The sequence below is a fragment of the Maylandia zebra genome, linkage group LG8 (assembly GCF_041146795.1).
Source record: "Maylandia zebra isolate NMK-2024a linkage group LG8, Mzebra_GT3a, whole genome shotgun sequence".
Lineage (NCBI taxonomy): Eukaryota > Metazoa > Chordata > Actinopteri > Cichliformes > Cichlidae > Maylandia > Maylandia zebra.
The window spans coordinates 18,845,593-18,863,217 of record NC_135174.1 but is presented as its reverse complement, the minus strand read 5'-3'; the positions used below and the strand labels follow the sequence as shown (position 1 = coordinate 18,863,217).

At 39.0% G+C, this 17,625-nt stretch overlaps 1 protein-coding gene across 4 annotated transcripts in view; it reads left to right on the top strand.

Annotated features, from left to right (window-relative positions):
• Positions 1 to 17,625, top strand: part of vti1a (vesicle transport through interaction with t-SNAREs 1A) — a 113,195-nt gene that overhangs the window by 20,613 nt on the left and 74,957 nt on the right. For 2 of the 4 annotated variants that reach the window (XM_004561296.4, XM_004561298.4), the window contains exons 4-6: positions 3,508 to 3,585; positions 8,578 to 8,598; positions 14,688 to 14,772. In XM_004561296.4, coding sequence (XP_004561353.1) covers positions 3,508 to 3,585; positions 8,578 to 8,598; positions 14,688 to 14,772 — 184 coding nt within the window. The remainder of the gene's footprint in view (positions 1 to 3,507; positions 3,586 to 8,577; positions 8,599 to 14,687; positions 14,773 to 17,625) is intronic. The other 2 variants (XM_004561297.4, XM_023153715.3) reach the window with 1 other exon arrangement.

Sequence of the window (17,625 nt, the reverse complement as noted above, 5' to 3'; positions counted from 1 at the left end):
GGGCATTGAAATGTGTATATGGATCTCAGTTTGTTTCATTTGAATTTTTCTGAGAAAGTTTTGTTTAATATTACAGAGACCTTAATTGGAGACTGATTTGAATTTATTTTGAAAGGTCATATTATTATTATCATCATTATTATTATTATTATTATTATTATTATTATTATTATTATTATTATTATTATTTCATTGTTTTATTATTTTTTTTACAATTAATAACGTGTTTTTCTGTGAGTGGTTTATGAAGGAATTAAGAGTCGTCATGTTTATTTAACAAAAGTATACCATTGCATGCTCATAGACTATAAAGGAATTGTACACAAATAAGATATCCATGTATTGGTTATAATTGAATTAATATCATTTGCTGCTCAGAGGATTATGCTGAACTGATTAGCATATCTGATATGAATTGTTATGCGTGCATATGTAATTATGTTTTGATGAGTAAAGAAGAATACTTTTTTTTTTTTTTCCTGCTATCCATGTCAACAGAGGTAAAACGTGTGTTTTTGACAGGACACCAGCACCTCCATCGCCTCATTTGACGGGATGCGTGGAGTTTTTAAAGGCAGGCCACTTTGCATAAAGTTAAGATGTACCTTTTGTACTTTTCTTGTGTGCTTCCGGGAATAGAAGCAAATTCTCACCCAAGATAAAAAAAAAAGTGACAAAAGACAGACCTTTCAAAAGGATTTAAAAAAAGCTCTTTCCCCCCCCCTTTTCTGAGCAATAAGGTATCTTCTGAAAGCACGTATTCTTTTTTAGATTACAAAGCCTGATTAGTTGGTTTTGTCTTAAGATGCGGAGCTCTGTCTCCATGTACTGTAAATAGATTGAGTTAGTTTTAGAGCTTTTTTTTTATTATTATTATTATTAATGGAAAATAAGGTTTTTACAATAGACCAGATATCTCCTTTCTGACCTCGAGACTGTGCCTGTTGTCACTAAACACCCAAACTCATAATCAAAATCTGTTACTGTATTAAGCAGTCAGTATTGCACCTGCTTATATTTTACATCAAATGGGAAGGCAGTAGTCACTTAGGAATCTGTTGTTTTCCAGAGGGGGAATCCAAAAGCTGGAGTGTGTACTGTAGGTACAGGGAAAATAGCGGCAACACTTTCATTTCAATGACATTTTCCATTCTTTATACTTTCTTTGTTATCTACTCTGTTCTCATTGCAGAAACCCTTCATACATTCATCCGTAACAAACAGCTATTTAGAAATACCAAAAAAGCCCTGCATATGGTTTGAAGGCGACGTAAGCCTGAACATTCAAATCAATGCTTCTCCCAGGCTTCCTCGTCTCAATTACTGGTGAAGTCGTCTTTCCCCCTAAGTTGCACTGAAGCTCTTTAAGATGAAACTCGACTTAAATGGAATATGTGGGTGTTTTTCCTGGCAAAAAAAAAAAGTGCGCGTGTGCCTGGTGTACAAGTGTACATGCTGTCGTTATATTGTCTTTATTGTCTTTCTGATTTTAACAAATCTGGAATTCCTTTTTCTTGTGCTTACACTTGCACTAACTGCAGCACAGTGACCATTCAGTTACCCTGGTGTAGAAGGTTTACAATGCTTTACAATGCTGGAATGGATGGGTTTTCTTTTTTTTTTTTTTTAAAGGTGACAAAATATGGTTTAAATTATGTTTCAAATACATAAACATATGCATTAGGCATTTAAATAAAGGATGACAAGCTTCAGATGACAGAAAATAAATCAGAAACGATCTCATTAATTATGCTTATGCTCTCATGACCATTTAAATAGTGCATGTTTCGCCAGTTTATCTTGAACTGGCTGTTCCAGTTCATTCAGCATTAGAGCAATTAAGGTAAAAGTTAAATAATACTCAAAAACCAACTTTAACAGCATCTTTTGACAGAGTGCTCCTTTATACCGGTGTGTGTCTGTGTTATTTCAGACTGTGCTGCCAGTCTTTTTCTTCAGTAGGCGTTTAGTGGTTAGGTTAGGTCCCCGTGGTTGGCTATTGTTTGGGTGCGCTCTTTATGGGTTTTGTGGTCTGGATTGTCTATCTAGTCAGTAATTACTCCAGAGAACTGTGGCCCTCACCATCACGATAATAACAAATCACATCAGCGAGGAGTTTCCACTCAGTGCTCCAGATTATGAGGAGAGACAAATAAATAAAATCAACCGGCTCAGTTTTGATTGGTTCCAAAGCTATTTCAATCAAGCAGCTTGATGTCATCACTCCTGACGTTCGAATTGGCATTTTCAAGTTTGGTTTGTGCTTTTTGTCATGGTAGGCACCATTAAAGTGCTTAGTGCTATAGCTTCTTTAAACTTTTACTGTTAAGAAAGAGAGGAGGAAAGGATAGTGCCTTTGAGGGGGGAAAAAATGTCCCCACCAGGTAATTGGTGTTCCTTTGCTTATTCCCCGACTTTTGTTTTATTTACTTAGTCAATTACAATATAAATATAGAAAAATTGAAAGAATTTGTGCTGAGGAAAAGTGATATTTTCATTCCTCTGCTGGTGTTTGTCTTTGATTTTGCCCACCTCCTGCAGCCCACCTAGAAACCCTGTCAAGGCGGTGACAGAAAGCGAAGGAGGCTTAGTAAACACTTTCTGTGTCTGCTGCTGGTGTGTATTTAGTTTAGAGGGCATGCCAAGAGGCTGTTTTTCCATGGGTCGGGTGTCTGTAAACAAGCAGTACAACGGCAGCCCACTCTTCCACAATCGGAGGTGGCACACTCTGAAGTGTGTATGAAATGTGTGTGTCTGAGTGTGTCTTTTTGGGTGTTTTTTTTCTTGGGTGGGGGGGACATGGATTCCCTCTTATTCTAGCCTATCTGGAAACAGAGAAAGAGAGAGCGTGAGAGAGAGTTTGTGTGTGTGCGTGTGTGTGAGGGAGAGAGGCAACCCCAAATCCGATGGGCCGCCAATGGGTGATGAATTATTCCCTGTCTGAGTCACAGCATTGGTGTTATCACAGAGCCTGCCACTGCACTGGGATGACAGCAGTGACAGCCCCTAGAAAAGATTTAGCGCTGACAAGTGATACTTCCTCATAATACATCTCCCTGGCCCTCTACCCTGTCCCTGGTTCCTCAGCCTCTCCCTGCACACAGGATGGGCTTTTTTTTATCCTTCAACTTGTATTTGTTTAAGTGGGCAAGGTGTATATGTGTGTGTGGTTGGGGCTCTTTGCCACCACCGCTGTGGCATAAGTGCATGAGGTAAAGTCGATCACCTTGGAAGGAGGCATAGGCACAAACCCCGAACACTGCTTTGTTGCTGGTACATGTGCTGTAAGGGCAAACACACACATATACACACCCTCCATGTTTGATTCGGTTTGTCACCGAGTTCCATTAGGGGGCTCTCGTGTTTAAGGAATGCCTGTTGTGTTTTTGCATCAACAACAGTACTAAGCCATATTTCCCCACTTGTTTTCTCTTTTTGCTCTCCTCTTTTTCTTCCTTCTTCTTTTTGTCCTTCTTCTTCTTCCTCCTCCTCTTCCTCCTCCTGCAGAAAAGGTCACGCATTGCCTACAGTGATGAGGTGCGCAACGAGCTCCTGGGGGATGATGCCAGTTCTTCGGAGAGCCAGGTAAGGTGTTAATCAGGGGCCCAAATGAGACCAGTGTGGGTGGCTGACTGGCCCCCAGGGTGGGGAGGTGGGCCCCATCGTAGCAGCCATCGAGAGCTGAAACCACACCATTGTCACTAAGCCATGCGGAAGTAACACTGTTTAATGCAAAGCTGGGCTAGCAGTGAGCGGGCTCGGGGCATGGGACCGGTGTCTGGACACAGCCAGATTGTGACCAACGCACACAAACACAAGCAGTGCACCTAAACACAAATACACACTTAAACACAGATTTCAATCCAAAACCCCAGCCTCCCTGCTCCAACCGTCCCACAGCTGTTCTCCAGCCGGGTACGGACTTAGGATCATAATAGATCCTCATGATCAAGACACACACAAAGACATACACACCCACACAAAAATGAACACACAGCCGCTAAATCTTACTCTCTTGTCTTTTTGTGAACTCCAGTGGTGAACAATGCGTTCCCTTACTGATGACTGAAAGAAATTGAAAAAGTACTCAATAAAAGTTATTTAGTCACTAAATAATTTGATCTAGTATATCATGTCAAGCTTCAAACAGAAATCTTTTTTTTTTTTAATGGCCCTTTTAATCGTTTTATCTGTTAGCTATCAGTGTATTCACAATTGTTTGGGTTTGTTTTTTTGTTTTTTTTATGTGCTATCAGTCCAGCCTGTTGAATCTGGGGATGTAAACAACATGAGCACATAAGCAATTTTCCTTTAACGTCAGCAATATTTACAAAAGATTTTTTTACACCAGTTTTGAGGGGGGTTTGTATTAAGAAGACATTGCAGTTTTAATTTGCTAAAAATATACCACACTCTTTAAACTTAATTTTAAATAAATTGTTTCCAGTCAAACAGTAATACATCAGCAGCACTGCTCACAGCTGTACTCAGCCACTCTCAACTATGACAAAATGTCTTTTGACTAATTATATATTGCCTTTAGAGTCAGCTGTCTTCTTGCAGAGGTTACTGTGTCTTAACGCGTACACACACACACACACACACACACACACACACACACACACACACACACACACACGCGCAAATAAATGCTTTCCACATACTAAAAAGAAGAAAGATGAATACATATGTGCACATTTAGTTTCACAGCGCTATGCGAGTATATTTAGATGATTCACACCCAGGCAAAGCTAAATAAAGTTGTCTGGTTTTTTTTCCTCGTTTTTTTGAACATTTCCCTATTACCATTTCAATGATGACCCATGAACCGCGCATCTTAGAAACATATGTATCACGAGCCTAGATGTGTAATTGATATGCATATTCTTGGCAAATTAGCGAGACACAAAAGTGGCTCCGACATTTTATGCAGAAGTTAGAAGGAGATTTGCTGTCAGAAATGCCACATTTGAGACTCTGATGGGTCCTATCAAAATCTTGTCAAGGAAAAGCTGAAAATCCAGATCCCATTTCATTTCAAATCTTATTTCCCCTTCATTAAAAATCTATCTGAAATATTTAAAATGAATATTTGTAAATCTGAAATGTATAAATCTGAGAGGAAAATAATAAAGAAAAAGTTTAGGATTAATATTGTGGCATAGTACTATAAATTTACATTATAGGATTTTGAAAGCTGATGTTGGAATTTAATTAATAAAAATATTCTTGCTTTTATATTATTTAATATAATTGTATTTCCAAGTTAAGATAAAATATGTGGCTTTAATCCATGCATGTACAAATAACAGTAGCAAAGCGTGACATTTAAATACATGAACAAATCCAGCCATTATTTTTCGATCCTATTTAATAATAACATAATCATATATATATTAAAAATCACAAATCCACATATATAAAATAAAATTTAGATTATTTATTAATTTTAAATTAAGAGGAAGACATTTTTAACTTGGGGAATTTAGGTCAAACATGATGCCCTTAAAAAATGAGCCAAAATATGTGATTTATTACTCTTCTTTCATTGTATATTCACAAAATGTATTTGTTGAATAGACTTCTGGGACTTAGAATGTTAAATTTTTTATTTAAAAAACTCTTTAATGAATGGTGATAATGTCTGTTCAACTTTAAAAATTCAAAACTAATCTAAAACTGTCACATACACACACCTACAAACGCGCGCACACGCACACACCCATACAAAGCCGAAGAAAGAGTTCATCTCGGGGGCAAAAGCAAAGTAAATAGATGATGTACATTTATCCTTTTTCTTCCAGGTGCCGTATTTGCCTCATTTTCATTTAAAAACTTGTGGAGATAATACTTGTCTTGGTCTTGCTGTGAGTGGAGTACTCGCAACTTCAGGGTTTTTTTTTATCTAACGAGACGGCGGTGATAGGAGAGGGGAAAAGATGGTGGGGGCCGGGGCAAGTCGGTCAATTTAATTCCTGACGATCTGAAAGAGGTCAGGATCATTTCATATAGCCCTGGCTGAGCAGATCATTACCAGTCACAAATCTGTTGGTTACATGGCAAGGATTTATAGCTAAGTAAATAGGGAACCGTCATAAGTTCTGAAAATGGCGTGTTGGCCCTGCGATAATGGCTAAAGGACGATTTAATAGAGTTCGGCATTTATTCGTTATCTGTATGCGGACAGAGACTGAATTGGCACTATCACTCATTTTTTTAATAATGTGGTAGGCTACCATTGCACATTTTTTTTCCCTTTCTGTTTCCTCTGCATGCAACACACGCACACACACACACACGCACACACACACACACACACACACACACACACACACACACACACACACACACACACACACACACTGTCAGCACACACAGACGCCACACACAAAGCAACAAATGCGCACACATTTTTCACACACGAACACTATACGGAATAGTTTCGATTTCAGTCACAGCAGAAGGCTTGGCCACAAGAGATTGTGCTGGTTTGAGCCGGCATGGACCAGATTTTACAGCCTACAAAGGAAGCAGATTACCACTTGTATCGAATTCCGTATTGGATAAAAAAAAAAAAAATCTTTTGTTTGAAAAAAAAAAATTGCTGATTATCATAACAGAAAAATTGCAGCAGTGCAATTTTGAATACTGGCTGGCATCACAAAAACACAAGGAGCTACGCTCATGCAGGAGTAATTATACCATTTACAATATTCTGTATTTACTGCTGTATATCTCTCGAGCAACACGAGCATCACTGGCCAGAATAAAGAATGGATGCCAAAGAAAAAATAAAGCTAAACAGGAAGAAACGAGAAAAACAGCTCACCATGCCCATCATATAGTTTTAACAAATCCTCCACAAGGACTTGCAATCAGTCAGGCAGCACAAATGAGCTAGAACAAGTTTTGTTTGGTATCCATTGACTGATGGCAGAGCTGTGGTGAGGGATCGCAGGATCTGATGGGGTTTTTTTCAAGCCCCAAATAACCACATTCACAGTGTCGTTTTAAACTTTGGCCTCTTCAATAATGCATTCTTAGCGGGAGTTGTTGCTTAAGTTAGAAAAGAGTGTTTCCTCACTAAGGTGCGCCTTGTTACTGCCGACATTTTCAAGGGTAAGAGCTCTTTATAAAAACATGGAGGTATACTTGTTTACCTCCCACATTACAGATATTGACAATATTTTTTTTTTTATTTGCACTACTCACTGAAATGTCACAGACATATACTTATGATAAGCAAAAATGATGCAAGAACTATTTTTGACATGCAAGATTATAATGTGTGAGTTTCTTTATTTTTCAGTCAGTTTTTGTCGAGCACAGACTCATCCTGAATTCATTATTTATGACAAATTTCTTTGACTGTGTTTACTAGTTTTGTTATAAATACAGGAGAGGGAAATTTAGGGAGTGCAGTATTGTTTGTTGTTGTTGTTTTGAATTTTGGTATAAGATAAATGTTAAGTCATAGTTTTAATTTAAATAGATTTTCCTCCTATATTGTTTACAATGATCCCAAATAAATAGTTTGAGTAATTGTGGCCCTAAGTCTCCTTTTTCAGCTACTACCTTTGTAATAGTGACCAATTAAATATTAGATTTAAATTAATTAAAATCACTTTAAAAGGCTAACACATCAAAAATGCGTCCTTCCTCTTTCTCTTCCAAATGTGCTGCATTCCTACGTGAAGCCTTCCTCCTCTGCAACCCTAACTTAAGGACAGGCCAGGGAACCAACCTTTTAATTGTGATTGGGCATAATTAATGGCAAATGGGATTACTGCCCTCCCTTACATGTCTGTTTCATTATCAGAGATGCAAGAATTTCCAGGACAGGGAATAGGAATAGCATTTCTTATTTACTTCACTTTAAATTTGTTATTCTCTTTCATGAAAAATGTATAGCTATGCTAAGATTCATTTTTCATGATCTATGGTTGTCCTCATAATAAGCAGTACTGTATGTATACACAATTGTAGCCTTACATGGCTTTCCATGCATACGCTGAACAATCTGCACCTTTAATGCGATTGATAACAGACATTAAATATTGACAGCTTACCAGCATTAATAAACAGCGATGCAAAATAATGTGCCTCAGCATTTTTATAACTCTGTTCCAAAAGGCACACAGTTTCCTTTTTTTTGTTCGTTTTGCAGAGAATTGCACAGTGACAGATGAGAAAATTTCGCTCAACATTTAATCTTACTATAAATGTGCAAACCAGATTTTACTCATTCTTTCTTTTCTCTCGCTATATCAATTTCTGTAATGTGACTTCCTTGATAATCTCGGTTGATTCTGCGAGTCGAACGATCCATTCCCTGTGCTTGTTTAATGTGACAGCAGCAGGACTTGATCTTTGTTTGTTCAAAAAAAGTCAGCCCAAGCGGCGTGTTTAGCTCCGTTTAATGTGTTTGTCTTGTGATTTCCAAATGCTAAACATGCAAACAGATAAATCGTCAAGGTTAATTCTCTATCCAGCCATATGACTGTTTCTGCTTTTTTTTAATCTATCTTTCACTTTCTCCATCCTTCTTTTCTTCTCCTTTTTGCTCTCACGATGCAGTTGGTAAAGTTGCGTGAAGAGGTAAGTGCTTTTCTGATCTAAGAATTTAAGTTCTGCTTTCCGTATGAAACTACCTATTTTGCCTCCTTTCTTTGTTAGAAAATTAGAACCACTCATTTGGACACTTTCTGGATGTCTGATTGAACAGTTTAGAGGCCGAACCGCAGATAATGAATTTACTTAGGGCCAATCCCTCAAGTTTCCCCTCCTATAAATATCAGGAAGCGAAGATGAGATACTATTTCTGATGCAATTGTTTAAGGGCAAATATTAGGGAATTAAACTCAGAGTTCCTTCAGTTATTGGGACCAACAACTTTCAAGAACTTGATCAGCTTTTGAGTTTTGATCAGGAATGGCAGCTTGAAACGTTTTACTGTTCTTTAAATATCTCAATATGAGGCCAAAAAAGCTGCTTGTGCAGTAAAAAAACACTGAGGTTATTTTTTAGTGATTTATGTTATGTGTTTAAGAGTGCACATTGTAGGCTAGTATTTGTTTTGTGCTTTTGATTACAAATGAAAGGAAAGAGATGCTTAGTAAGATGTTGGGCCACCACATGCCGCACCTTGGCTTTGATTGCACAAGTCCCTGGAAATCTCCTGGAGGGAAGGAACGCCATTCTTCCAAAAGATACTCACTCATTCATTTGGTCTTTTGATGATGATGTTGGAGAGGACTAACTAACACATCAATCCAAAATCTGCCAGAGGTGTTAATCTGGGCTGAAGGAATTCTGAAGACTATAGCATATGATTCACATCCTTTTAAAACTCATCAAGCCATCCACTGACCCTTGTTTCCATAGACTGTATGTAAAAGCCTTAAAGTTAAAGTGATATTAAATTGGTTGGATTTAGTACACACATGCCCCCATCTCACTTCCTTCTCTCATACACAGGAAACTTTTATTGTAGTGACCAATTCGATTTTGTACCAGATGATAATCATGTTTAGTTCTTCTGCAAAGTTTGATATTGAAGTACAATGACTTGATTTTGAAGCTGGCCTCAAGTGGCCATTTGAGGAACTGTAGTTTGAAACTTTTAGTAGAAAGGTTGTGGATTATCAGCCTTTATAGCATATCAATGTACAAAACAGCTAAACTGTTGTTTTGACTTAGCAGAAAAGAAAAGTTAGCTACAAGGATACAACTTAAAGTTTAGATAACAGGATAATTCAAAGGTCTTTTGAATCTTGAATCGTATTCAGCTTAATACATTCAAACAAAATGGCAGAGGAATGGACAATAATGTGGAGGTTTTAATAGAAATATAGCGTCTCAGAAATGGAGGGAGTGTGCTTGAAGAATTTGATCAGTTCTTTATTCCACTCTCTCAGAAATCTTGCTATAGTGCTGACCCCCCCCCCCCATCTGCTGGAGAAAATTTGGAAACCAAAATGCAAACCACAACATTTTTTTTTTTTTCTGGATTGTCAAGTTATTAAAGGGAGCTTTAGAGAGCTACATAGTGCCCTGCAAGATCATTTTAATTGTGAATTCTCCTAGAAACTAAGTTTGTCTGTATAGATCTGTTTTTATTTTCACAAATTTATATTTATGTTTATTCTTTCTTCCCTCCTTGCCTCCTTTGGTTCCTGAATATCCAAATATATTGTATATATAGGATTGTACGTTAATAATAGTAGCAATGATGATGATAAAAAATGAATAAAACATTAACTGCATGCAGAAACTAGCATCTTTGTTAACTTGTTGTTTAACTCATTAGCTTACCATTTGAAACTGTATGGTATTGATATATGTAATTATTATAATGATATTCTAAAGAGGTGACTTATCAATAAATACTATATTATTCATAACAATTGTTCAGCTTGGTTAGCAATAGTAGGTGTTAATATCACTGATGTTAGAATTATTTTAATAGTTTTGTTAATTGCGACGCAGATCCTGTAAATAAGTATAATTCTGAGTATAATTCTTATAGATTTGCTTTAGTTTTCTTTTTTGATTCATTTGATATGTAAAGTTCTACTGGGGTGTCTCAAACATCTATCACTGTGCTTGAATCATGTTATTGTTGTGTATATCGTCTTATTTACTGGAGTATCGATACTTCAGGTTAAATTGAAATGTCTTATAACTGTTTAATTACATGTCTAGCCTTTAGAGTTTGTTTTTTCTTGGACTGCCCAGTAATGCTACTAATGGTAGGTTCAACATCAGCTTACCTTAATTTGAATGTAGTCATTGTCTCATTGTTGATAAAAAGATATTATACACATATTTAGCTTTATATTGTGCATGTATTCTTAAGTCTATATAAATTGTATTTAGCGCTCAAAGAGGCAGGTTCTTTAGTTATTGTAGGTTACATTATATTGTTGTCCTGCCCTGAACTCGTCTTTGTAGCTATAGTTACAGTATGTTTTTAAATGTGCCTTCGAGTGAGACTTTATTCAAGAGGGATTCTGAAGACACAGAGTAATTCAGTTCCTATCAAAGCATCTCCATTCACACCTATCCATAATTTAAAGTGCCAGCTTGGCCCAGATGCCATGTTATTGTGCTTTTTTTCCTTTTATTTAGCTTTACTTTTGTTTCCCCTTCTTCTACCGACTTTTTTCAGCATTTCCTCTTAGCCCGAGGGTCAGAAGACATCTTGAGTTACCTCACCTGTCTACCCTATTTGGAATGGTCCAGTCTGTGTAATCGGGCTTGAATCTTTGCCCTCGTCGCCATTGCAGTCTTTTACCCTTTTGCTCTTCCTGCATTTGAATCAAAGGCTGGCGCAGCTTATACACACTTAAGCCTTGCTTTTAAAAAACTGCACTTTTTTCTTCAGCTGAAAAACATGTTTAAATATTTAGCACCCATATTCACAGCTGTTTGACACTTGTAATTCCTCGTCTTACAAGTCCCAAACAAACGGCAGAGAAGATCACACAGTCAGTCTGAATCACAGCTGTCATCATTATTCACTTTGACTCTCCCCCACCCTTATTGAAATAATAAGGAAATCATCTGAACTTTGGAAAATGGTGATAGTAACCGCCTGTGTTTGATATTGAAAGAAGGCAGGAGAAGGAAAGAAGAGGGGAGAGATTTCTTTTGAGCTACAGCTGCATTGTTCTGGGGCTCCCTGTTAATAACTTACAACTGAAGAGTGTTTCTTGACGCAAAAAAGCACAACAGAAAAACACCATTTTTGTGGTTCCTAAGAAGATCTTTGTTCAAAAATGTAGGTGTCAGATGAAAAGGCATACATACATAGGTAGGAATGGTGGTGGTGGTGGCGGGGCGCACTGGTGCACTCTCAGATGCACAATATTTATCATATATTATATTTTAATCTTTTGCTAGAAGGCTCCATGAGAGGATCAGGTATGATTTGTGCTCTGTGCATGTCTTTGCCTTGTTCTGAAGGTTTTTACAGTGGTTATATGAGAACCGCAAGGGTCAAGTCTTGAATTGGGACAGTGTAGCACACCAGCAGCAACTTTGCATTTCTCTCAGTAAAAATTGCTGACAAGGATTGCTTGCTTGCTGCAGAATAAAAACAAATGGTTGAAAACCTGAACAATTTCACTATTTTTGGTCCTGCAACATTGGAGCAATATTGCATGACTGTGAGAGATACTGCATTGTAATTTGTATCTCTTTATGTATAATCTCTTTATCTGTGTTGACTGACTGTGGCAATGCAGTGAACGATCTTTAGTTTAATTTGTACACGTTCCTTTTCATTATTTTCCCTGGTATCATCTTGTGTCCGTGGCTGGATTGTTCCATTATTAGGGCTATCATAGTCTGCCATTACTGGATTCTTAGTGGCTGAACTTTAACCCTTTCCTTCAGGTTCTGTCACTGTGAAACTCAGGATGCATTATTCTAATGATCACACACACACACACACGTATACTACCACTGCCACCACTACCAACCCCCCAGTGCCCCCCCCCCCCCCCCCCCCCCCCCCCCCTCCCCTCGCCTCCACCTCACACACCCAACCCTCCCCCCGGGCCTAAAAGAAGACAGAACGAGGGAGAGAAGAGACACAGAGAGAGAGAGAAATTCAGGAGGATAAAGCTTTGAAGTGGCTTTCCATCGCAGCGAGTCTGCCGGCCGTCTCCCCGAGACGTGTCACCTTTGCCGAGAGGGAATAGGAAAATCACGTTTCGAATGGTAATGATAACATACTAATCACTTGAGCTCTTTGAAGAACCCAGGGAGTGCGCTACTCTGTCAGTATCCCTGGCTGCCTCATGCTCCCAGGCACACACAGGCACTGCAGCCGTGGTCTAGGTGTATTAGCTTAAGCGTTGCATGTCAGTGCGTCCCCTGCATCGCAGCTGATCCATAGGGGCTCATTATAGCCCAAGCTTGGTATCCGTTTTCTCCCACATGTATACTGACACCATATCTGTTGGTGCCACTACCACTTCCACGCCACCTCCAAACCCCTTCTACCACAACCTTTACCAAAACCACACCACACCTTGCATCCAGCGCCGCTCGCCGTCTACTTATCAGTTTCCTACCGCAAGACCATTTTATCACTCAACCACCCAACCCGTTCTCCTATCGCGCCATCCCTCCCCTGCCCTCCCTTTAACTATTAAAAAGTATCTCTGCAATTTTAAATGACATCTGTCAGCGGCACAAAGAAAAAGGAAACGAGGGAAAGAAAAGAGTTCAGAGGGAGTTTTCTCCTCCCTGCTCTTTTCCCATCCCTCTTGTTGTCAAAGTTTGAAAAGTGTGTCGTTGACTTTTTTTTTTTCTTCCCCTCCACATTTTTCATTTCCTCTGAGTGATTAGCTGGTACACATTTTGACAGCCAAACCAAAACTAGAGATTTCACTTCTTTCCCTGTCCCCTTCACTCATGTGATGGGCGTGAAACCCTTGTCAGATGGGCGGCTGTCATTCATTGGGTTGTTTTCCTGTGTCAGATGTGTTAAATCTGATCAGTTTCTTAAGGTTGCGCATTAGAAAAGCCGTCACAACCAACAGCATTCAAGTAAACATTTAAGTCTTCCATGTTTATGCTGTTTGATTGCAGTGTGGGTTTAATGAAAGCTCGGTCTTATGTTGGTTTTGCACATGAAGTGTCTCAGTTCAGTGGATGATGAGGGGTTGTTTTTAGTATGTATGTAAGTGCATCTTTATATGTTATAGGTGGCTGGTCACTTTGGACTCAGCAGACATTTTGTATGTAAACAAATCCATAAGGTTAATAATTTTTAGAGCTTGGCAATTCAGTTTGTAAGGCCACTACAACAGGTTTTAAAAGGCAGCTCACAACAGTCACCAGTTACAGACTTTTTAACTAACTTTATCTAAGTTTAATTAACTGTTTCAGCCTTTCAGAGAAAGCTTTGAATAAGAGTCTAAAAAAACTGTAAATTTCGGCATTTTAAAACTACCACTATTTTAACTCCACCAAAGAAAGTGAGAGCCCGTAGTGGACGTCCAGTCAACGGATGAGCTCTTTTCTTGTCTTGCTTGTTATATAGGAGCTGTTTAGGAAGAGAAGAGGCCAACATCATTGGTTTGCTTGGTATCCTAGGAACTGCTATCAGTAGTTTGTACTCGTATACACGTGATATTTACAGCCTTAGCTTAGACCTTGATACTCACAAACACCCTCTTTGGAAAATAAAAAATCACATTGCAGTCTTAATAATTTATGAAACCCATCTTTTCTTGCTATGCTAGAGGTTGTGACTAGAGGTTCCTCCAGTTGGAAAACATTAGCTGGACCCGGTTTTGTTTTACCTGGACAGCTCTTTAAATAAATTTGTATTTCATCTTAAGGCAAGGAGCTAAAACAAATTAACTGTCCTGGGTTGTGAAACAATATGAGGAGGCAGCAAAGCTCCAAGTAGTGCCGCTTTTTATGTCCAAGATGAGGCAGCAGCCTTTTTTACATGCATTTGCTTGATATTCCATCAGGACACAACACATTGTCATCCATGAAGGTTATTGCCAATATGGTTGTATTATGTTGTCGCTGTGGATGTGGTCTGTCTGCTTAGGTGACAGGGTTGATGTGTTTCTTTGAAATGGGTCCCAGCCCTCTCAATCAATTTTTATTTTGTGTTTGTTTCTCCAGCTTGAGTTCTTTTTTTTTTCTATTTATTGCAGAGAGCACATCTGTTGGACAACACAGAGAAGCTGGAAAGGTCATCACGGAGACTGGAGGCCGGCTACCAGATAGCGGTAGAAACTGGTACGTATTCTGTTATGAATTGGAAAAGGAGTGGGGCGGTGTTGGGTGGGGGGGTTCAAGATAGTGCTGAGGATGAGTGAGCGACAGCAAATTGTCTTGCTCATATGCGAGGTGGGTGGATGTGTGTGTGTGTGTGTGCGTGTGTTTTTGGAGGGTGGAAGGAGGGGAGTCGGTGGGGAAAAAAAACCTCTTTCTTTGACGCCTGATGACATTTTCGGGAGCACATCAAAGGTGAGCCAGGGAGGGAGTGAGAGAAGTGTACAGGCGACAGATCGGGCGCTGCTTCTCCTTGCTCTGCTCCTGAAGAAAATTCAAGCATCACTATGGCTCAGTGTGTATGTGTTTGTGTGTGTGTGTGTGTGTGTTATGTATGCATGTGCATTTGGTGGGTGGTGCTGTGCTTTTTTTTTTTTTTTTTTTTTTCCCCTCCACAAACAGATAGGGGGTCTATGAAAATAAACAATGTCAGCATTCCTCCTGAAGTTCTTAATTCAGGAGCGTACAAGAAAGAAAATAAAAACATCACTTTCTAAATAAATCCTCTTAAAAACACACAAACCTTTTTTTTCCCTCATTATCAAGGATGGTTTTAATCTTAAAATAGGAAAAAATCTCATTGGGATCTTAAATAGATTTAACCAGTTAGCATATTTCTTTTCCCCCCCCCCTCCCTGTCTTCCTTCCTGACAGTCACCACATTATTGAGGCGCAGTGTATTCCTCAGAGATATATCAAAGCTCATTCTTGAAGTATCAACCAGCTTTCTGTGGCTTCCGTTGTAGTTTTGAAAAAGTTTGTCAATTTACACTATAATCGCAGGGCGGCTGGTGTGCGCGACATCGACAGATTTAATAATTCAAGTCAAGGCAGGTTTGCACGGAGACCACTGGCTTTTGATGTTCCCTGTAACTTGCATTCACAAATTCCTAAATACAATCTGCATTCTCTGCCTAAAAATGTTGATTCAAATTTCCGAGATGATTCTGACGTTATTAGAGTTTCTCGATGGTGTCGAATTCTGCAACAGCCGGCGGATTTTTGTTCCGCCCTGCCGCAGCTTTCACAGTGACTCGTTTTGATGTTTTGCCTCACAGCTTGGTTGTTGGTGAAGAAGTGTATGGTGACTTAGCAGTGTTGAGCACCTCCTGTGTCCAGCGGTTTCTTCCGCTGTAGTCAGCCACATGCCCCTTGACCCTGTGTCACCAGTGGCTGTCTCATCCACTGTGCGTGCAGCTAGCTAAGAACAATGCCCGTTTATCCTGCCTCGGTCCCACACACGTGGCTCGGTCCACACCAGCTGTGGGGTATGTTTGTGGTTTGGTGGGGAAGCTTCGCCCCATGTCTTTAATCCATGACCTCTTCCTTTACTCTGCTGTCGATACCAGCCCTCCGCTCAGATGCACAACCTGAAATGGCGATGTCTCCAGGTCAGCTAGAGAATACATCTAAATAAGGAACGTAGATCCACTCGGCATACGCAGCTCTCTACCAGACTAATCTGCCAAGCTCTCAAATTTAATAAAAAGTGTTGGCATGAACATTAGGAAGCCAGATTTATCTACTCGGTTAATATAGTTTGACAGAGTTCACCATCTGATCCAAAGTTCTTTTATTTCTTTTTTCTTTTGGATTGTTCGCCCGTTTCAAATGATATATTTTCTCTTGTTGTCCTACTGTGATGCATTACAACGCTTCCCAGACATCTTCATATTATCTTGCACTATTTAGTCCATACTCCTGCCAGATTAGTGAGTCACACAGTACACTAAGGAAACTGGATTTGTGTTGAACTTGGTTACTTTTACAGCCCACCAAAGATTTCGTTTATTGTTGTTTGTTCTTTTTTCACATCATCAAGTACAAAACAAAATAAATGTCCAAGTCCTGCAAGTACTAGGCTTTATTCATGAGCGTTATGAAATGCCATTGGCAGTTGTTGTGGAATAAGCTTTGTGTTTTCAAATGCAGGTGCGGCATCCATGGATATTTAACAAGAATAATTAGAGCATTAAGTGTTTCTCCAATCAGACATTCTCTAGTCATACTGTAAATGCTACTCTTGCCACACATCTCAACTCTTCTTAGACATCTAAGCCCTAGTTTTTTACCAAGAGCAGTTTAGCATCGTTATTTTGCAGTAATTCAAAGTTGCATTCTCCATCCACAATGACACAGTAGCCCTTAAGAACTACAATTGACCAATGGGGGAAGTGGAACTAAAAGACATTATATTTCAAAGAGATAGATCCTGAACAAAGAAATGGTGTAGAAACTCTTTGCCCCCTTTTCTCTTCACCGCCGACAATATCTCTCTTAATGACCAGGAACAAAAAAAAACAGGATGCTTCTAGGTCACATTTAAGGAGAAAAAAGAAGACTCTTAGTTCTAAGAAAAGATGAATCTTGACACAGTATCATTTTATCATAGATATTTTAGTTTTTTCTTCTTCTATTCTCAGTGTCTCTAGTGTATTTTGTGAAACAAAGGCTTGCCAAAAGCAGTGAGAGCCCTCAGAGGGATATAGAGGAGACTCTTTGGGCATGCAGAGCTATTTACCACACGCACCCTCAAGAAACAGGGTTCTCTGTTTGTCTCATAAATAAAGTATAGAACTTCATTAGTGAAGAGCACTGACTTGAAAGCCCAGGCATAGAGACATGCAGACATGGAGGCTAGCCCAGTTAAAGAGGGCAGTAAATAAAAAGGGAGGGCATGCAGTTAGCCAATTTAAAGACATTTGAGTCAGGGGCATTTGAAATGCCCAAACGTGGAGGCTTGTCAAATTTTGGAGATGTTGTTAAATCAAAGACATGCTGGATTTTAGTCCTTCCCGCCAAAGCTGAAGATATTTT